Source organism: Tiliqua scincoides, chromosome 2, assembly GCF_035046505.1.
Source record: "Tiliqua scincoides isolate rTilSci1 chromosome 2, rTilSci1.hap2, whole genome shotgun sequence".
Lineage (NCBI taxonomy): Eukaryota > Metazoa > Chordata > Lepidosauria > Squamata > Scincidae > Tiliqua > Tiliqua scincoides.
In genome coordinates this window covers 225,779,486-225,801,666 of record NC_089822.1, presented here as the reverse complement: position 1 = coordinate 225,801,666, position 22,181 = coordinate 225,779,486, and the positions used below count along the sequence as shown (strand labels likewise).

General features: G+C 42.9%; 1 protein-coding gene across 2 annotated transcripts in view; it reads left to right on the top strand.

The window, feature by feature from the left end:
- The window catches only part of GRIP2 (glutamate receptor interacting protein 2), a 157,322-nt gene extending 138,673 nt beyond the window's left edge, over window positions 1–18,649 (top strand). The window contains exons 19-24 of one of the 2 annotated variants that reach the window (XM_066613706.1): window positions 37–213; window positions 4,957–5,113; window positions 8,389–8,509; window positions 10,326–10,565; window positions 14,977–15,123; window positions 16,369–18,649. In XM_066613706.1, coding sequence (XP_066469803.1) covers window positions 37–213; window positions 4,957–5,113; window positions 8,389–8,509; window positions 10,326–10,565; window positions 14,977–15,123; window positions 16,369–16,566 — 1,040 coding nt within the window. In that variant the 3' untranslated portion in view covers window positions 16,567–18,649. Of the gene's footprint in view, window positions 1–36; window positions 214–4,956; window positions 5,114–7,976; window positions 8,120–8,388; window positions 8,510–10,325; window positions 10,566–14,976; window positions 15,124–16,368 lie in introns of those variants that run through there. The other variant, XM_066613707.1, reaches the window with a different exon arrangement.
- Window positions 18,650–22,181: the final 3,532 nt, after the last annotated feature.

Here is a 22,181-nt window from a genome sequence, read left to right as displayed (position 1 = left end):
ATTATGCACTGATCTGTATTTTTCTTTTGGTTCCAGAAACTTACCCCAAAAAGTCTGGGAGTATGAATGAAGTGAGTGACCCGGAGGATGACCTGACTGATTCTCAGAAAACTAGCAAACTCTCTGAGATTTATTCAACCACAGTTCCCAGTGTAGACAGTGCTATGGAATCCTGGGATGGTTCTGGAATTGATGCTGGTTATGGAAGCCAGGGTGAGTTGGCCTTCCTTTAGTTATGTGATTGCATGGGTCAATAGGAGGAAGTGATCACCTTTTGTCAGAACTGAACAAGAACCTAAGTGCCTCTGAGAGAATAAATTTGTTTTTTCCAGCTCTGTTGTAAATTTCTGTAGGATAACGTGCATTCTGATAAACCATTGTCATGTGAGCTGGCAATGAATTATCAGAAAGTAGTCATAATAATTAGTAACTGTTGAGCTGACATTGGGTGCTTGTATTTGGGAGTAAGTGGTGCTATTTGGAATGATCAAGGCCCTATAAGTAGCACAAGAGTAGAAAAACCACAGAGACCAGGTCACATGGACCTCGATTCAGCCTTGATTTAAACAAAGCTGCTTCTTTTCCATTTATCTTGGTTCATTCCTTCATTTATAACCCCAAAGCTCAACTCACAGAATATCCCTTGGGAAGTGCAATATTTTACGTGTGCATCTATGATATTGCTACCCAAGTGACCGCTTCGGTGGCTTGTGGAGGGAAGGCCAGCCCTGCAGGGTCCCATGCGCTTCTGAAGGAATTTTACAGCAAAGAAGAAAAAATTATGGTACCGTTGGCAGGAGCTACTTCAGCATAGGATTCAATTAAAAGAGATATGCTTCCTTTCCCATTTTCAGTTTTCTGTGCTGAACTCGGGCACAGTGAATTAACTGTGAAAAGTCAAATCCATTGCTTTACACAGGGCCTCTTGGTCTCTGAACATTTTAGGGATTATCCAACAGCACCTTCAACCAGGAGAATAAGAAATGTCTTGGGAAACCTGGATATCTTTTTTCCTTGGGGCACCCTTTCACTCAGGCAGGGAAACCAGCTGTACAGACTGCAAAGACAATTGCCTTTGTACGTCTTCCTGTCACCGTTGTTGCAAGGGAGAAATGAAGGGATTAGGTTCAGTGTTGAAAGATAGCATAATGGCTAAGAATTGGGACTTTCTCTGGAGGGAACTCACCTCTGTCGTGAGTTTCCTAAGTGGTCTCAAGAAAGCCACTCCACCTCAGTCTCATTTCCCCACTCAATAGTTATCTTTGGAAAGAATGCAGTGAGAGAAAGTACTTTAAGTTATTTGAATACTCAAAAAACACCATTTCAATAATAGTAAAAAGAAGAGGAAAAATATAAGAAGAGGGGAAAAAATTCATGCAAATGATGGAGTTAAGTTTGTGATGAAAGAGGGCCAGTGTGGACAGGATCAGGGTTTGAGATCCATGCCAGGATGGTTGATGACTTCATTGTCAAAGGATTATGGATATGATTTGAGATGCCTTGTAAAATGTGGAAGGTCTCCAGTTCCAGGAGTGGATTTTGGTGAGTGCCCATAAAACTTCATAACAGGCTATCCCAGGATGGTAAGAACCTTCAAATCTAGAGCTATGAAGTTAGTAGTATAATAATGAAACTAATGGAACAATGAAGCTTTTGTGTGTGGTTTTTCAAGCTGAGTAGGTTTTATGTGATGGGGCAGCAAATTTGGCCCCACCCCACCCCTTGCATCCATACACTTGTCCTATGTTCATATACATGTACACCAGGCAAGGATTGTTCATTATTGATCATATGAGTGTAGGAACCTATACCAGTAAGTGTTTAAACATTACATCAAATACATAGATATAAATGGAAATGGCAACAAAATGAAATACCTCCAGCAAGGATCAACCAGGGCAATTTTTTTTTCTTGTTCCACTACTGGCTTTATTCCAACTGCAGTCTTTATTCTGTGGTTCCTAGGAGCCACTGAGCATGCTCAGTCTGCTTTTGCTTTTTTCTTAGAAGCATATATGCTTCTGTGTACCCAGGCAGTCCTCTGAGGATGTAGAAACTACAGCCGTATTTCGGAGTGGCCCCAGTTTGCTTACAACCTGATGGGCACTCAAGCGGTTGAGTGTTCTTTTGATATATATAGGATGACGGGGTGGGTAAAATGCAGTCCTCCTGCCAGCCTCCTATTCACTCTTAAGTGCTGAGTTAGGCCTGGTCTACCAACGTGCTGGAACGAGGTGACAGAGTGGGCTTTCACACTTCAGAGTGGGGTAACACCATTTCTGAGTCTTCCAAACTACCATCAAAAATTATTTTTATATAAAAATTTGTTTAACATACAAAAAAATGTTCTGACTCGGTCTACTGCCCATTTCATTAGTTTTCTCCTTTCAGGAAATCTCTTATGCAAGTGACCATTCCAAAGAGATACCATTTCATTTTACTACCTCAGAATTCTGTCTCCGCACCCCCTCCTCATTCTGCTTTATATGTGCATACTAGCACTCCTGAGGGGGTGCCTAGGCCCACACCACTGCTCTTATTGAGATTTTCAGTGACCCTAAAAGCACTGGTTCCCAATCTGTGGTCCAGGGATCATAGGTAGTCCATGAGATCCTAAGAAGTGGTCTTCTTAGGCCCACACCACTGCTTTTATTGAGATTTTCAGTGACCCTAAAAGCACTGGTTCCCAATCTGTGGTCCAGGGATCATAGGTAGTCCATGAGATCCTAAGAAGCGATATCTCAGAAAAAGGTCACCTTTGATCATTTTAGGCATCTTTCTGAGCGAGCATTCCTCCCACAGACCACCCAAGAGGGTGGAGAACAGACTGTCTGTAGCTGTCAATGAAGTGTCAGCTGCAGCTGTGGGCTATCCATTCTCCACCATCTCTCTAGTCCATCACTTGCTTCAGAGATGCTTCCTCACAGACCACCAGAGAGAGCAGAGAACAGACCACCTGAGGCAATGGCTGGCAACAAAAGCAGCAACCCAGAAATCTTCACTATGAATAACACATTTCTAATATTCTCTATTACAAATTTGATTGTATTTTTTGTGTGCAGGGGAGTAGTGTGGTCCACAGTAATTCCAATGTTTGCCTCAGTCCACGAGCTCCTAAAGGTTGGGAACCACTGCCCTAAAGTAATATCCAATCCTTCTGTTGCCAGTCATAGTGTGGTGGCTCCCTCACTGTTCTATAACATTTCAAAGAAGTGGTTCATAACGACAGGGCTGGCAATTAGGTAACTGAACAACTTAAATGATATGTCTTTTTATGTAGAACACTCTGAACTTTTTAAAAAATAACAAATAGGATCTTTGGAGGAACAGTGAGATACAATGCATCTGTGAAGGCTTTATTAAGTATACATTGCTCCACCATGACTGTTCCAGCTTCCTTGGCACAATGTCACTGTGGAAATGTGCAACGATTGATTAATTCCATTCATTCCTTGGAAAACAAAACTGAAGAAGCAAAATGAGGGGTGGAAGCAACAGTTGAAGGGTTCATTTTCTATTGATTGGATGATCAGCATAAAGGGCCATTGGGTAATTGCCACAGAGCATGTGTGTTTCTGTCCTCTACCCATTCTGGGTCTGATGAAATCAGGAGAAAAATCCAAACCCAATGCTGACAAAAATGATGGCTGTTCATTTAACTGTACGGGCCATGAATAAAAATCCATGAACCATGCAAGAAGATGTTTGAAATAGGTCTAATTTATAGAGAGATTTTAGAAATGTTTGTATAAACAGGGCTGCACTTTTTCCTTTGACAAGGAGATAGCAGGCATCTGGAGTGGCGAGTTCCATCATTGTTTCACTGTTATGGACACTAATTAAAGGAAAAAAGAATTGGGCAAACTCCAGACATGACATAGAACGTTCGTATTCAGTAGAATCTGGGGAATGCCTCTACCCAAGGAGTTCATGGATTTTTCATCCCAGCATTCTCTTTATTTCAGTAAAGATTTTTTCCCTTAGTTCTTTCTCTTTCAGTGTCAGATGCTGCAAAGAGTGATTACAGTCAACTGTCACAACGTCTTTGCAACACAGGCCTCTGAAAGCTGACTTCGTGAGTTTTTTTGCTCTCGCTCTCACTCTCTCTCTCTCTCTTTACGCCACCACCAGTGACTGATGAAGGAAGGGTTTCAAAAAGGAAAAGGAGATCAAGAAGCATAGGAGTCACAGCAAGAATGAATCGTTTTTTAATAATAATAAAAGTTACACACACACACACACTTCTGAAAGAGTTGTACAGTTACAAATTAAATCCCACAGCATGATTTGAAGATTTTTTCCACTGTGACAGATGTCATCACTGCAGAAGATTTTTAAGTCTCTGGAGGAGTCAAATGTTGAGCCATGCTTGCTTCTAGTTCTCTAGGAAAAAAAGTTCAGACTTGTGGATCTTATTATTTATAATGAGAGAGGTTTTCATAATTTTTGAAATTGTGTTCCCTTTTTCTTATGGCTTTTCAGTTATTTTGGAATGCCTGCTTTCCCCCTCCCCTTCCATGTCCAAAATAGAGACATTACCAGAGAGAGAAAGTTTCTTAATTTTTATGACTTGCAATGACTCTGTACTGCTTTTTGCAGAGCTGTGACTATTTGAAAGCGGTAATTCAGTGAAAGCATTGACTCGGTGCAGCAGCAGTGAAAGGGGTTCATTCCATTTTGAGGTCATTAGGAAAACGGCTGATGATAATATGCCTAGGGTACAACCACATTTTGGAAAACTGTTCACAGTTCTGGGGTTGCAGCTCTGTCTGATCTGTTGTGAGATGGATCAGAGGTGCAGAAAAGGATAGTTCAAGTGCATAAGGGTTGGAAACAAGAGTCCAACTTTCCAAACCAATTGATGAACTTCCTTTCTACCTCCAGTTGTAATGGTCTGATTTACTAAAACAATGGTGTGCTTCCTGTCTGTCTCTCGCCTCTCTGTCATGTTCCCAGTAGGTACTTATTTACCTCAACCTGTTGGTATTGCTCTTCACCCACATGAGTGGCGGTCCAGCAGACAGAAAATCAGCACACCTCCTGGGGACTCCAGGAAGAACTACCCATTTATGGATGGCAGTTTCAGTGAGGATGAGTGGGACAAGCCTAGCAGGTATGTTTGGCCTATAAGGAAATGGGGGGGGGGCACACACAGGAGGGAGGAGGAATGTATGCAGGTACTATCCAAAACCATGGATAGTAGCAAACTTTATTCAAATCTCCCCCCCCAAAACCAGGTTCATGACTCACCCTTTTCAATGGCAAACACTTTATTTCCTGTTCAAACATGCTAATGTGAAGCAAACGGCAGGGGGAGCAGCCAGACAGTGAGAACGCTAGACTTTGTTTCCTGTTAGCATTCTCACTGTTGCCTCCTCTAATGTTCGTCTAGCAGCTACGAATTTAAGTTCTCTCTGTTTGCTCCCTTTTCCAAAAGTGTTTGGAAAAGTGTTCCAAAGTGTTTTCCATTTCTAATGAAACTCCTTTGACATTTTAAAGTCTGTGTTTGGCCTTTAGAATGTCCAGTTGTTGTTAACATAGATGGAGGAGGAATCCTCTGAACAATGGCGTTCAACTTACTGAACAGGAATAACCTTTTTAATTTGAGGTCTACATTTGATCTTTTGAGTGACATGACTAAAAGTTGAGCTGGTTTTGTTGGATTTATTCCTGCCCAGATATGAAGGTAATCTGGGGTGTATGCCTAAGAAGCTGCTGGAGGGGGGGGGGGTCTGTGTGCTGATAGACATAGGGCACACAGGTGAACATGCAGAAGTACATCCTATGGGGGATTTCTGGTGATGTACCACCCAAAAGGCACTTCTGGGCTCCTCCTTCAGCTGCATAAAATTTTTTAATCCCAAGTCACATGACCAGGCACTCTGAATCTCGTCCAAAGAAAAGTAAAATGCTGCTAAGCTGAAGTGCATCCAATCCACTATCCCATAAGGATGTGTCTGGATGATGTGCTTTGGAGGGACATTTGAAATTTAAAGGGACTGCTCAAGGAAGGAGTGGTGTGAGGGGGTAGAGAAGCAAACAATCTGCTTCCTCTGCTTTTAGCTAATGATGTGGCTCCATCTTTGGCAGGCTGGAGGGAGATAGTGGCAGACTTGAGGTGAAGAGCACCCTAGATCTTCTGTTCCCTCTACCACCTGCTACAGAGGCAAGCCACATAATTTGCTTCATGGCTGGGCTGACTCTGGCTCTTCCTGAGGCAGGAAGTTGATACCGACTGGATTAGATTTCACACAGTGACCTCTATTTTGCCTGTGCTGCCCAGACTGAAGCCACTAACCTCCCAGTTTGGACCAGTAAGGGTTGGCACGGTTCCCATGTGTGTTAGGGGTGATATGTGACCTGAATCAACTTGCCTGACACCTCGGGAATTCTCCACCTGGAAGTGTCCTTATCACACAACAATCCCTCAAAGGATGCCCAGCTGCAGAACCCATTGGCCAAGCCATCTGGAGACCTTTGTTGCTGCTGTGTTTGTGAAATGTTTTGACCATCTGAACAGTCTTGTTTGTATACAGGCAGGAAAACAAAGAGCTGTGGGTTTAAGACATTGGGAGTGGGGAAAATATGTAAGGATGGGAGGGAGAAAAGGAAAGGCCGTCCCACTGATAAGCATTTCTACAAAAAACCCAAACCCAACCACCCTCAATTCAACACCCCTTGTGTTTGTGTCACAGTTCTTTGTAGTGTTGACCCATTAAAACAATAATCATTTCCTTGGCATGAACTATCAAAATCATCTCATATGACTCAAGTTCATCTTTAATTGCTGTTTTCCCTTTAAAAACTGAAGAAGTGACACTGAAATGTCCAATTTAGTGACTCTTCCATCATACTTGGAAGCTGGGAAGGGGGATGTGTGTGTATTGAGGCCACATTGTGCCACTGTCTTGAGGTTTTCTCGTCAGCGAAGACCAGGTGACTTGAGCTCAGGGGTGGAGCGTAGTGTTGATGCTCCTTGCTCCACTGTCCCCATTGAGTGCAGTGCTTTGTCATTTCCCCCATAGGAATGAATGGCAGTCATTCACTAAGACCTAATGCAGGGTGTTCAGACACAGTTCAGGTGGTGGTCAAAACTGCCCCCAGTCCCAAGTGTCCTCAGTCATGAAGAATCAGTCCTGCGTCTCTCTGCCTGGCCCTGTCCTAGGTTCTGTTTCAGGTCATGTGACTGCCTGGTCCCGTCCTAGTCATGTGATTGGATGTTGGGAAAGTGGGACAGAATGTTGAGAATTGACTTTCATATCGATTTAGACCAGTGGTTCTCAACATTTCGTACCACTTCACATGGTCCACCTATTCGAAGTACCACCGGAAGTAACTGCTGATAACATCGCCAATTACTTCTCGGTTGGGAGGTCAGATGCAACATGACAAACACTAGTAAGAGGCTCAGAGTGGAGGAAGAGCTTTTTCAAGTGTTGAAAAGTCTGCTTCGGAGCCTCCTACAGCTATTTGTTGGGTTGTGTTCCTCGTCTTGCTGCCAGGTGGCAAGTGTCCAGGGGTCCTGTTTGTACCACCATACACCACCTCAGGCACCCTTGGTGGTACCTGTACCACTAGCTGAGTAACACTGATTTAGACCAATGTGGAGGAAAGTGATTTGCCCCTCGTTGCAAAGGGGAGGGCAGTTGTAAGTAAGCAAATGTTTCTCTTCCTTCAAAAGGGTTGCTTCCCCTCCCCTTAGCCATGGAGGAGAACCATAGAACAGGTTAAAAATGTGTGGCATTGAAAGTATAACCACTGAGCAATAAAAATGAGAAGCTTAGATATAGGCTGCATCAAGGTCCTGTTCAGTACTCTGGATATTATCATGTACAGTGTTTTAATTGTTTGCCCAGTCTAGGGGAAAACCATTTTATATACATCTCTTTCACATTATTTACTCCCGCAGAGACCTGATGTATTTCTCATTTTCTCACCACGTCTGTTACCCTCTGTGTTTTTCTCTCTCTTCTCAGGTGTTCTGTGTCTCAGATCTGAACTCTGTCCCATCCGCCTTTGTACTAACAGTCTCTGAGGCTCCTGGTTTACCCATAATGCATCCTTTTTTTCTTTTACTTCTCTATTTCACCAAAGCGTCTTCCTAAACCTACAATCTTCCTACAGGCACTTTTGAGTTGTCCTTTTGAACTTGACATTTACTGCGCCAGTTTAATTCTTCCTTTGGAAGGACTCTTGCCCCTGGTTAGAGACAGTGCATGGAGGTTTTGTATTTGGACTCTTGCCTGAAAAAAGTTCATATTGTTTGCCTTTGTAAATGAAGACTCTGCCAAGTCTCTGCTTTTACTGGCGAGCCACTTGCTGTAGCCTTGCGGCTTCCATCCTGCTGCAGAAGAGTGTTGACAATCTTTGATTCCTACGTTACAACAGATATCCCAACCGCCAAAATGGTCTTGAGACTGCCCACCAGGATAATTTTTGGCGTGTTTTTGGAGAAGCTCTGGAAGACTTGGAAACATGCGGCCAGTCTGAACTTTTGAGGGAGATTGAGGTAAATGAACCTTTAATCTGGAGGCAGTCTAGTGGTCCCATTGCTACCATGCCTCATAAGTTTCCCCGTTTACACTTTTTAAAGCTGTATGTTCTCCAGTTGGCGTTGGAGCAGAGGATCAAAGGAGAGGCAAAGCACATGGTTTCATCTTCTTTCCTGAATAGTTAGAATGTCAGGACTGCCCTTGCAGAGGGTTTTGCAGTTCACAAAAGCAAAATTCAAAGTGAATGTAAGCATTCCTCCCGAAATGAAACAGTTGTGAGTCCAACTGCACATTGTGTATTCAACTTGGTAGCGCACAGGGAGTGCGTGAAACATGACAAAATGGAGGGGGCAAATAGGGCTGTTTTAGTACTTTGCCTCTGCTGCAGGTGTATTCCCTATCATGTCCCCCTCTCCTTCAGCATGCAGTTTTTACCAAAGTGCGGGAGGGGAGGGGTATTTTCATGGTCTTAATGGAAGTCATTGGGTGTGGAGCACATGCAGTGGAGATCAGAACTGCAGTGGGCACAGAGTTATAAAACCAACTGTTGCCTGCTGGGGTTTCACCTGGTTTTGCATCCCTCTTTTGTACTAACTAAAACAAACCAAAATGTGGGCCATGTTTGAGCTTCATGTCTATTTTGGCCCTGAGAATGTTTAATTTCAAATGAATTTCTATTGGAGAAATGACATTTCTCTGGGTGGTTTCTGTACATCCCTTACTTACAGCGTGGGTTTCCTTTGGAGGAAAGATCCCATGCGATCTACAGTGTCTTGTTTATGATTGTATAGACCAGGGGTGTCAAGCATAAGACCCACAGGTTGGATGCAGCCCCCCTCCCCCGGAAGCTCTCCCAGCACCACCCTTTCAGCAGCAGCACTTCTGCTGAGGCATCACTTCACGGAGCACCTCTCAACTGCTGAGCTGTGAAGTGTGCCTCAGCGGAAGCAGCAACACTGCAAAGGTGACCATGCTCTTCCTATCTTGAAAATATAATCCAGATTTGCAACTGATGAGTTGCTATTTGAGAATAAAATGCTTCTGGCCATCATCTGCTTGATGATGTCACTTCCTGCTTAAAGATGTCACTCCTGACCCTCAACAGGCACCATGAATGCTATTCGGCCCCCTATATGAAATGGGTTTGACTCCCCTGGCATAGTCTGAGCAAGTGTTACAGAAGTGCAAAAGCCAGCATGCTGACTGATTGGACTGGTTTCCTCCAAAATTCAGCTTAGGTTTTCGCTTGCCAAATCCAAACTGCCACTGATCAGCACACCTTGGTCAAATCCTTCCAGGGAGGAAGTGGTTTCGTCTTCCTGGGAAAAGAGTGATTTTGACATTCCAGTTCCTGGGAAGAGTCAAATTTTTGTCAATGCCTCAGTCAAAGAAGGAGCCAATTAGCAAACAGGACTTGCCAGAACATTAGGATGCTGAGCTGAATTACATGAATTGTAGACATTAACCAAACTTTTGTTGTCTGCACAGGTTCACAAAGTCTTGTCTCAGTAGTTCCAAGAGTATTCCTGGCAAAGCCCTAGAATAAACTGCAATTCAGCAGCATTCCATATCAAGCAAAAACACAAATGTGTTGAATAGTGTTTGCCCCATTCTCTGGTCTCCTCTGTTGGTTTTGGCCACTGGCTTTTCAAAACAGAAGGAGCAGTGAGCTACACCGTATAGGACTACTCCTTATCAGCTGTTCATAAGAGACTTGATGGGGTGGGAAAAGACCTAGTGCAGGACCCCCTTCCATGTTGATATCTTCCCAAGGTTTTTTCTTCTTTCATTGAACTGTTATGCTCTTTCTTTTTTTTAAATGTTTCTCCCCAGGCGTCTATCATGACTGGGAGTGTACACAACCTGGGCCTTGATGGGGGCAAGTTGCTCATGAACTCTGTCAACCAGTCAGGACTGAGCCCACAAAGGAAAGGAAACTCCAAGAGCTCAGGTGAAGGGCAGGGCAACAGCCACGTCACTCCCACCAAGAAAAATGAGAGGAATATGGAGATTAAGATGATGAAGGATGAGATTCAGGAAATCGTGTCTCCCACTCCTCTTGAGCTGCACAAGGTATGTGTTGAGGAACGGCTGCATTGTGGGGTTATAATGGCATTGTACAAATCGATGGTAAGGCCACACCTGGGGTATTGTGTCCAGTTCTGGTTGTTGCATCTCAACAAAGACATAGTAGAAATGGAAAAGGTGCAAAAGAGAGCAACTAAGATGATTGCTGGGCTGGGGCACCTTCCTTATGAGGAAAGGCTACGGCGTTTGGGCCTCTTCAGCCTAGAAAAGAGACGTCTGAGGGGGGACATCATTGAGACATACAAAATTATGCAGGGGATGGACAGAATGAATAGAGAGATGCTCTTTACACTCTCACATAACACCAGAACCAGGGGACATCCACTAAAATTGAGTGTTGGGAGAGTTAGGACAGACAAAAGAAAATATTTCTTTACTCAGCGTGTGGTTGGTCTGTGGAACTGCTTGCCACAGGATGTGGTGATGGCATCTGGCCTGGACGCCTTTAAAAGGGGATTGGACAAGTTTCTGGAGGAAAAATCCATTACGGGTTACAAGCCATGATGTGTACGTGCAACCTCCTGGTTATAGAAATGGGCTATGTCAGAATGCCGTATGCAAGGGAGGGCACCAGGATGAGGTCTCTTGTTATCTGGTGTGCTCCCTGGGGCATTTGGTGGGCCGCTGTGAGATACAGGAAGCTGGACTAGATGGGCCTATGGCCTGATCCAGTGGGGCTGTTCTTATGTTTTTACCTGGAAGTTGTGACTGAAGGTGTTTTGATACATTCTTGGAAGCTGAATATGTCAATAGCTGCTCACTAAGATGTCCAGCACAGGCATCAGATCAGATCAGATCACATCAGATGTCAGCATTTGTAATCCATGGAAGTCAGTAACAGCTGGTGCCCTCTGGCAGAGGACTATTTCTGACTCTGTCATCAGGGTTACATCTCCATCCTGTACCCCCAGAAAATACATTTTATTTGGGAATGACAGCAGAAGGGACCATGATAATTCACATGGTATCTATGAAATTCTCTGTTTTTGTGATTGTGTGTGCAGTTTTTTTTATATACGATTGTATACACGTGCATGCTTGTATATGGTCTTGCTAAGTGTGTGAAGGTGCAGTGCAAGAAGATACTATATGTATATGTTATGTACATATATATAGTATATGAAGATACTATAAGTATATGTACATATACTTATGACCCTTTAAAATTCCAAAGAGAGGAGGAAAGTGTATACTGTAGTTCCACATGCTCAGTGGCATGTTTGTCTCAGATCCTTCCTCTTAGGATGAGATGGTGGAAGAGCAGTTGCCTGAGAAATAAAAGGGGGCTGTTTGGTATAATTAGGCCCTAGAAAGTTTGGTTTGGGGTCCAGTTAGAGACCTGGATTATTTGGATTTGCTTTATTCTCATCACTATTGTTTGAATTATAGGGTTTGCGGTCCCTTTAAAAGAACAAAGGGTCTTGTGACTCTTGTTAAAACAAGTCTATTGACTGAAAGATCAGCTTATCTTGTTGGAGCCAAGTTCATGAGATGCATGAATCCTAAATCGACCTTGGGTGGGGTGGGGTGGGGTGGGGTGGGGTGTGTTGTGTCTTACCACACATCTGATGAAGTGGGCTCCAGTTCACAAACACTTATGCTTCAATGTCAGTCTTTAGAAGACTTTTAGTTTACTGCAGCAAAAAATAAAAAAAACACAAACAAACCTTTGAATTTGTTAAAAGATTCAAGTATTTTTTTGAAAGCCTCTGAACTTGTCATGATTACATACCAATACAGAAAAGAGGGCACACAAGCACAGAACTGACAGGGACACCTTCCCCTGTTTATACTTTATGATCACTTTTAGAGGTCTAAGAGAAACTTGAGATTCAACCTGCAACTGCAGTGCTGTTATCAGGGATGCCTAATCTCTGCTAACAGCAGTGGCATGTAATCCATTAACTCCCCTACAGAGGAATGCTTGCTCTGGTACTAGCTTCTCCAAAAAGGCTTTTGGTGGCTGGAAGCATTTCAAGCACTTGGTTAACAATCAAACTCTCTTGTTGACTTAGCAGAGGGTTTGTTCTGCCAGCTCAGGTGGTTCATTTGAAGTCAGATAGTTTTTAAGGATAAGACAAATTGCAAACTTGCCAACTCACAATATTATCCTGAAAATAACTTACTGATTCTGAGTTGGGAGTTGTGTGTATTTGAATTCACACTCACTGGCAAAGGCATTTCCATGAGCTTTCAGTCTTTATTACTGAAGACAGATGTTACATACTCTATTACCAGGTTCCCATATTTGCATTTATTTTCTCTCTCTTCCGTTTAATATTTATATATGTGGCCTTAAGTTGTGACATCTAATGGTATTGTTTATGTGCCATAAGTTATGTAGGTGATCAAGACCTGGCAGGTCTTGGTCACAGTTGGAGGAAAGTTAGAGGCTGTATGGGTCATTTTATTTGTTCTGGTTTGCTAAGTGCTGATTGCTTCTCTTCCTAAAGTTTTGACAACGCATTGGAAGGCTCAGGGTGTATTTTGACTCATAAGGCTTTCTGAAAATACAAATGTCTGGAGCAAATCTTGGTTACTTTGTAAGGCCTTCTTTGTAAGGCCTTTCTAAGGGCAACTTCTAATACAAAATGTTGTACTTGATTAGAACAAAATACGCTTGTCCTGCCAGTCATAAAGGGTGCATGCTTGTCATGTTTGCCATGGTTCTTTTTAAAATACATGGAAGTTGCAAGTAGGAATGAATCGGGCATGTAGCCCTTACAAGTTTGACAGCCCAATCCTAGCTGAATTCCTGCTCAGCGAAACAGTGGTGCCCGCATTGGATACATTATATCCCACTGGGGAATTTTGGCTTCTGGGTAAGGGGACATTTGCCACCCTTGCTGCAGGGGGAGCCTCAGTAGCCACAGTGGGTCAACAGTATCTCTGGTTGCAAGACCAAGTTGATCTGTGTCAGCGGCTCAGGCCTGGGAAGGGGAATAGGATCTGGCATGTGCTGGCACCATCAATTCCGCCCTCCTTCCACCCCTGCACTGGACTACATGGTCCAGCTGGCATCCCTGCAGCCGCCAGCACCACCAGGTAGGTTCTGACTACCTAGCATGCCCGGCCTTCATGTTGTCACAAAGTGCTTTACAGCGGAACACATATTCCACTGGCGCTACTGGGGGATAGAATTGGGCCAATAGTGTATTTTGCCATCTCGATTTGTACTGGAATACAAATCACTGGATGAGAAGCTACCTTGAATAATAACAATCTCAGTGTGTCTATACTGTGGTCCTCTTTCCTTTCCTGGATACCTCTTTCTACTGTTAGAAACAGAAGGATCAATTTTGCCCAACCCTAGCCCACAGCCAACATGCCACCATTTTCAACTCAGAACCTGTGACTTAATGACAGAGCCACGCTACATCTGGCCAAGTGACCTTTCTGATAACATTGCCTCTGCCTTCCAGAGTTAGATTAGCAATTAAGTGTTCTTTCCACTGTCTGAGTCTTTCAACTTGTGATACCAAATCTTGACACCAAAGTCTTTCCTGCTAAGGTCCCTGTTCAGACTTAGAGAATGAGGCTAACAAGATTAAAGGAGAGAATGGTCAGTATAGATCTACCCTTAGAGAGCAAAAGTCAATCATGGATTAGCTTTGGCAGCTAATGAGGATTGTTTTGAAGGTGCCATGAGAAACTCCTGTAGCCAGATGATTGAATGTATATTTGGGGAAAGTGGACCTGTAGGATATGTCTGGGAGCTTTTTAACAACCTAGGCTTAACTTACAAGCTTGAACTGCTTAGAAAGCCTGTTCACGTTCTCATGAAAAAATCTCTGAACTGATATATGCAAGACCAGAGAACACACCTTTGTCATCAAGCCTGATCACTATACATGTTCCTCCATGTATATACCTACATCCATGTGTAGTTAAGCAACACTGCATTTTTGTTTGAACACAAAGAGTGACTTAGTCACACCCTAGGGTTTTATACCCAGTGGAATCTTTGATTTTTTTTTTTTCCTTTTTAGGTGCATTACCACACCATATCATAAGCTGCTTTTCAGACTTCCTTCAATGTCAAAAGAGCTTTGCCAGGTGGGGTAGGCAGGAATTGCTGTTCAAGCAGTCCAGATCTCCCTCAGGTGCACAGAGCTAATTGTGCAGTTCTTTAAATAAAATTTATGTTGGTTCTATGCCCCTGTTCTAATCTGAGTCCCTTTTCCCAGGTCACTGCCCCCCATCACCTGAGGTTAGGTAGGTAGGATTGCTTAAAGAGGTCCTCTTACTTGTTGCACCTTGTGTATATGGAGCACCCTTTCCAGAGAAGCTTTCCTGACGTCACCAGCTGTTGGTTGCCAACTTAGCTGTTGGTTGCCAACAAAACAGCTGTTTAGCACTGTTGGTTTGCCAACTTAGACTTGCTTTGTTCTTCTAGATGACAGTCTACAAAGATCCAGAGACTGAAGACTTCGGGTTCAGTGTCTCAGATGGTTTGCTGGAAAAAGGAGTCTATGTGAATATGATCCGTCCAGATGGGCCGGCTGATCAATGTGGACTCAAACCCTATGACAGAGTCCTTCAGGTAATTGATGCAAGAGATGGGAAAAGTAAAGTAATTGAAAAGGGGTTGTGTTTTGTTTTTTTTTAGAAGATCCTATAGGATACTTTTAAAACTAAACACAAGCAGTCTTTGTTTTTTGCTGACAATTACATTATTCTGTGACAGTGAATTCCACAGATTAGCTGCATTGTATTGAAAAGTTACCTTGTTTTTCCTCTGCCTTTTGTCCTCCTGCAAAGCAGTTTCATTGATGGATGCAAAGACAGAAGGCTTGTTCCATCACTCTTTCCACATTTCCAATTCCCTCAACCTGGGCTTCCATTCTGTATCTGTTATATTCCTACCCAAGATTTTCTCTCAGGTGTCTACCCCCTTTACTTCTCATGGATGCAACCCTGGTTAAGTGCTCTCCACCTTTTGGTGACTAGTTTGGGAGTCTCTCTACCAGTGTACACTACTCACTTTTGTTGCTAGCAGGGAGTGGCACCACTGCTCACTTTATTGAGACAGGTAAATGGGTGAAGAGAATTGCTAGGGAGTGAAAAAGACAGACTGGAAGCTGTAAGGTTGAATGGATTCCACTTCTGGAGCTGGCTGGTCTTTAGCCACTTACAAGCAACATTATTTTCACCAACCCAATATTCTGAAGATCAATTTGGTTTATAAGCAGCGGCATGGTGGCTGACACAAAACTGATACAAAGAAGGCTGAAAAGCCAAGGGACTTCCCAAGCACTGGACTGTGGTTCAGCTTCTTGCCCTTCTGTTGGATATTGGATTGAGCTGCCCATCAGCCAAGAAAAAGAACAAAGGAAAAGGTCAAATTCAAAATCTTTGTAGGAAGTATCACCCCAGCAAGTAGATAGAAACCACAATTCTTGAGGACAGGGTTAAGCAAACAATAGCAGCAGCAAACAAACCTCAAACTATCTGCTGCAAAACTCAACAATGCTCTCTTGGTCAGTCATTGTCTACTCAATGTAAGGGGAAATAGTCGGTCTCTATTGACCACTTAATAAATTACAGTACAGAAGTTGCATACAGGTTACATAACTGGCCCTCTTCGCCCCAGCAGTGTCTTTTCTAGTGGCTGTCTGCTGGTATTCTTTTGCATCTTTTTAGATTGTGAGCCCTTTTGGGACAGGGAGCCATGAGTTATTTGATTTTTCTCTGTAAACCACTTTGGGAACTTTATGTTGAAAAGCGGTATATAAATACTGTTAATAATAATAATAATCCACTGTGAATCTTCTCCTTAACCCTTTAGGTAAATCGCATCCGGACAAGGGACTTTGATTGCTGCCTGGCTGTTCCTCTGATATCTGAGGCAGGACACAAACTGGACCTGGTGATCAGTCGAAACCCCCTGGCCTTTGCTGCCAATGCTGGACTGGATGAGCACGGGGACTTGCCAGGCCAGCAGTCGGCCAGCATGGAGGTCAAGGCAAACACACAGACGCTCTGAATGGTCATGGACTCGTGGTCAGCTGCCCTTGAGGTCCTGACGGGGAAAAGGGGTTCTCGGATGCCTGTTGTGCTTTTTCAGTTTTTATTTTGCACTGGTATTTTAATTTTATTTTTTTTATTTTTGGTGATGACCTTGTGTAGCGTTACTTGCCATGAAGGAAGGAATGGGCCTCCCATTAGTCATGTCGTGAAGTCTCTTAGGTTTGGCTAAGGCCAAGCTGAGGTGAATGGACAGTTTTGATTTGGGTTAACACAGATGGTGGAAGGGGCTTGCTGCCTGTAGAAAGCAGCACCCACAGGAGCATCTCACCTATAGGAGGAGCATCCTTTTGCTCATGGTATGCCTGAGCTTCTCCAGGGCGTGGGGTGATGGGAAGTGGGCCTACTCTCTGCCCCAGTCTGAAGGGCTTGGATACATGGTGCTATTATGTTGTTTGCTTTGTTAAATCATGTACAGTAAAGTTTAAAATAACCCCCTTGTTTCTGTGAAAGCCATCCCTGAACCTATCCCATGGCCTTTTCGTAAACCACTGCAAGAATCTTGGCTCTTTTTTTCCAGTTCATTCCTTTACCCGCACTTGTTCGCTTATCACTGTGCCACATCAAATTCCTTTTAAAGCCAATAGCAGATTTCACTTGCTACTTTTGACACTATCCGCATTTTATGATGTGCCCATTGGCACATCATTGGCACACACACACACACACACTCTCTCTCTCTCACTCTCTCTTACTCTGCATTCGTACTTTGGGACGCAACTGAAGGACTTTCCCTACTGTTTGATTTCAAAACAGAAGGTATTCACTTTTCCTCATCTACTGTAACTTAGAAATAATTCAGTGTGGACCACAACGTGGAGCGGAGTACAGTTCTCCGCACCACCAATCTTGTGTGCACACACTCAGCAACAGGAAGATTGCTCTTTGCTGAACTCCTTGCCTGTTCTCATGAGTAGTCGACTGAACACGAGTCACTCACACCAACCTCTTTGCCCCGACCTCGGTCCTTTGTGTAAGGTGGGCAGGGGGGAAGCCTTGTGTCCCTTTGTCACTGTTGGCATGAGACATCCTCTGCTAGATTGATATTGTGTCTCCCAGTGCACCCTCTGTGGGTTGTCTTAGTGCAAATACAAGTGTGTACATTTTATCACTCCTGACAGTGATGTGTGACACCCAGTTGTAGCCACCCATAGCAGCAGCCCTTGGTTTTCAATAGTGAACCCCTCCAAGGCTTGTAAGCACGAAACCTTTGTGGTCTGCTGCCCTGCATCTGCTTCTCCCAACCACGTGCCCTCCTAGTGATAAGTGGGTGTTAAATTCTCATTGGTGGAATGATTTGCCTGCAGCAAAGTAGCTGGACTGCAAACAAGGCCGTAAATTTTTCCTTACATAGTCTTGGGCTATGCCAAAAATGCCAGGGCTCACAAATTTCTCTCTGGCCAGTACAGTTGCCATTGGAATCGCACTTTATTATGACTCTTTTTTCCAATTTACCCCTTCTTGATCTGGGAAACAGGCTCATTTTGTTCCTTGTGTTACCTTTGTGTTGTTGTTGTTTTTGTTTGTTTTTGGTACCCTTCTGGTGCATATTTAAATGTCATGTTTGGGTGTAGGTTGGAAACCATCCCTGTTAGATCAAGCATGGGTCAGGATTGGCTCCCGAGTCTGATCCCAGACCAGGCTACAATTGTGTCTGTCTCTTTTGCTACTCCACTTCCTGGCCCATGTCAAAGTATCAATGATTCCCTTAAGGTGTGCATGGAGTCCTGTTGGGCTGTGTCTAGCTATAGCCATTCTCTCTTCTCAGAGTATGCAATATTCCATACCATTGCTGCCATAACCTAGATAACGTGCCATAAAAGAAACTGCAGAGCATTGACAGTTGAGCAGAAAAGGGGGTTTTATATGCAATATTCTCAGAATGGCAGAAGCTCAACGTGGCTTCAAATAGGTTTTTAATGAAGACTTTTAATAAGGCTTTAAAAAAATTAAAAAAAATTGGTCCTTGTATCCCTTCCTATGCATTTTGAATGATACGAAAATGAAATGCATTACTTAAATGTGTATTTTTATCCATATATTAGAGTGTATTCCTTGTAAAGTATTTTTATATGCTAATTTTCTTATGTATCTATGAAAGCACAATATTCAAAGAATATTTTAGTCCTGTTTTGGACCTATTTGTAAATTTATGTATTTAAATGGTATTGCAATTTACTTTGATTTTTTTAATTAAATAAAAACAAATGGAACAGGCTTGTGTTTTGCAAAATATTGAGAGTTCAAATTGTGAAGCATCTGTCTGGTTTGCCTGCAGTGCTGTGGACTGTTGGGTCCATTAACTGCTATCTGCTTTGTGAGTTGTTTGTTTTTATGAACAGCAAAAGAATCCTCCCTACCTCCAGGATACTTACTGTAATTGGCTTCAGTGGGCCACTATCTCCTCTTCCCCCTCCATTTTCCTAGGTTTATTTCCCCAATATTCCATGTCTAAGCTGCTTTCAGCTATTGTAACTGGATGAAGGGATCCCTCCTACTCTGCAAAAAAAAAAAAAAAAAAGAGGACCAGAGCCCTCTTATCTCCAGGCAGTAAGAACAGTCTTGCAGGATCAGGTCAGAGGCCCAAGAAGTCTAGCATTCCGTTTCCCAGAGTGGCCCACCAGCTGCCTCTAGGAACCCACATTCACAAGCAAGAGGAAAAGGCACACTTCTCTCCCACCATTGCTCCCTTGTAGCTGGTACGCAAAGGCAGACAGTTGCTGGATCTAGTGGTGGCACATGGCCGTTATGACTAGTAGCCATTGATAGATCTGCCCATTTATAGTAGTGTATCAAATCAATGAGTTACTACAGTACACTATTTACTCATCTCTATGGCCTTGTCATTCTTTAATGTCACGGAAACTCACAAGGCTTTTTGGATATTTTGTTATTAAGATGCAAGCGTAGATACTTCTGCATATGTAAGGAGTCCCCAGGTTGCAGAAAACTCCTTAGTCTGCAGTGGCCCATTTCACTTCCAAACTGATAAGGCAGTTGATCATCTCAGTTTGCTTTTAGTTTTTGTATGATAGAGCTGAAGCATATCATAAGCATTGAGATATGTGGGCCTATTTTTACAATAACAATGAGTCTATGCATGCTCTCTCTGTGCACACACATGCCTTTCTCACTCTCCCTCCTTCTAGTTAATGTTCAGTGAGGCAGATTTTGGGTTCTAGCAACCAACTCTTATCAGTGATCTTTGGCCCACTCTTTTTAGGTCAGAGTTTTCAATGGAACAAAGATTTCTAGATGTTTTGGCACTTGTCAACTGAGTCTTATACAAAGAAACCTAAGCCCTTCATCAAGAACTGTGTAAGTACTTGTCAACAGCTAATGTAGCAAATATACTTTCAGCAGTCACCAAAGGGAAATAGGCCACTGCTTTCATGATCAGTGCTCACAAGTGTGGCAGACGCACTTGCCCTTTAGTAAAAGCAGTTTGTGTTCCAGAAGAAAGGTGCTTGGCTACAGAATGAACCTACAAGTTCATTAAAGACCTTTCCACAAGATCAGTAAGAATATTGTGCAATGCCAGGGATATGACTATGTGCATTTTATGACCACAAACTTCTTTGTCTTGGTGCTGTGGTGATTGTTACAGTGACCAATGACTACAGCTACTGACTGCAGGATTCTTCAGCTGAGGTCCAGAGGAGTGTGTCTGCATAGTTGTTAGCATTTGTTTACAGAATTTTAAACTCTTCTCCTACCAGGTTTAAATAGCAGTTTGGGAACTGGGTGCAAAAGCTATTCAAAGCAGAAGTGCAAGATGTTGCCTCCCCCCCACACATGCACACACTTTTCCAATTACAGGAAAACAGAAAGCAGCTGCAGTGATATCACAGCTGCCCAGGGCTATAAGTGCCAGACTGGTATGAAGGCTTTTTCAATGAGAGGAGCTTTCTTCTTCCCTTCAGTTTTCACATCAGCCACTGCAAGCTATGACATCTTCTCCCTCAATGATAGTGCATTAGTGCCCCCCCAATACCTTTTGCGGAGTGTTCCGCTTATTTTTTTAAATTGCAAAAACTCTGGCATCAGCACCTTCTCTCTCTCTCTCTTCTCCTCCCCCCCCCCCCCACACACAAAATCTTAGCTGAAACAGCAGAAGCAAACTCTGTCATTACAGCTGTCTGGGTTTGCAGGAAATGTAGCCCATAGCTCAGTGACAAGTAGGTAATTGCTTTGCAAGCACAGTAGTCTGCTTTTCACCCTGACAGCTCCAGCTTGGGCAGGGAATGACCCTCATTTGAAAAGCTGGAGACGCTACTAGTCAGTGTCAACGATGAGCTGGATGGTTCCATAATGTGACTTCAGTATAAGGTAGTCTCACAGATCCAAAAGTGAAACCTGTGGAATTTCTGTCTGGCATGCAGCTATGAAAGACACTGGATCTGTGCTTTTGGGGGGGGGGGAGAGAAGCCTACACATAAAATTTGAAGGAAGAGGAAAGGGTAGAGACATTGGGTTGCTCTTTGGTAGAAATTCACAACATTTAGAAACGCTGTAGGCAGAAAGAGAGGTGCTTCTGAGGCCTCACTATATACCACTGGAAATTCAAGGAAGTGAAGCGCTACTTAAATAGGTAGACACTTGTGCATTAATTGTATTCACAAGTAAAAATTCAGAATGTTATGGCTTTCCTTGGCATGGTGCAGCTGAAAATTCAACAAGTGAATTTTTAACTGCCGTTTAAGATGTAAAACGCACAAAGCCCCTGGCAGCTGGGAAAATTACACAGTTGAGTAATAGCTCTTTGCACAGTAATAAACAGCCTATCCTTTGCCAGGAAGTGTTGAACTCAGTGGACTTTACATGAAGTAAACTGGGATAAGGGTATTAGAAATGGTCTATCAAGCTTAAATAGTAAGTTAGAGTAAGGGGTACTGAGGGATCACAATTTCAAAGATGAGGGATACTTCAGCAACTTGGCTTATCACTTATGATATTTATTTAATGGGCAACAACAGTCTCACAATAAGGACCACCCACATGTTCTCCAGAATGCCTATTCTTCTGCAATTTACTCAAAACAAGGTAACTCTTACCCAAGGCTAAAAATAACACACAACTTCACTCGCTTTATAAAGGAAAAGGTTTTTTTAATTATTTTTCTGTTTGTGATGATTACAAACTCATCTAAAAAAGCAAAAATGACTTTAAAATATCAATATACATTTTCTTTATCTAAAAAGCAAAACAGATAAACTGCAAAGTACAAACATTTACTGTATACACAAAAAAACTAATTTGCAGGTATGAAATACACTCCAAATTCTTATTCCTATACAAAGATTTCTTTTCTGGAATAATGATGACAACAACAGGTTTAAAATGTCTTTTAAAACTATTTTTAAAAAAATTTAAAAGGACTGTTGTTCCTCTCAAATCCATGTGGCTACATATTACACACAGTAGTCACAAGTGTGGATTTAAAGAATAATTTTAAAATGCTTACCAACATTTTCAGCTGAATAGATATAAAGAGGTTGTCTGTATTACTTTATAACCATGAAGCCCCCAGAGATGCATTCCTTTCAAAATTGCAACTGCACAATACAGCAACAC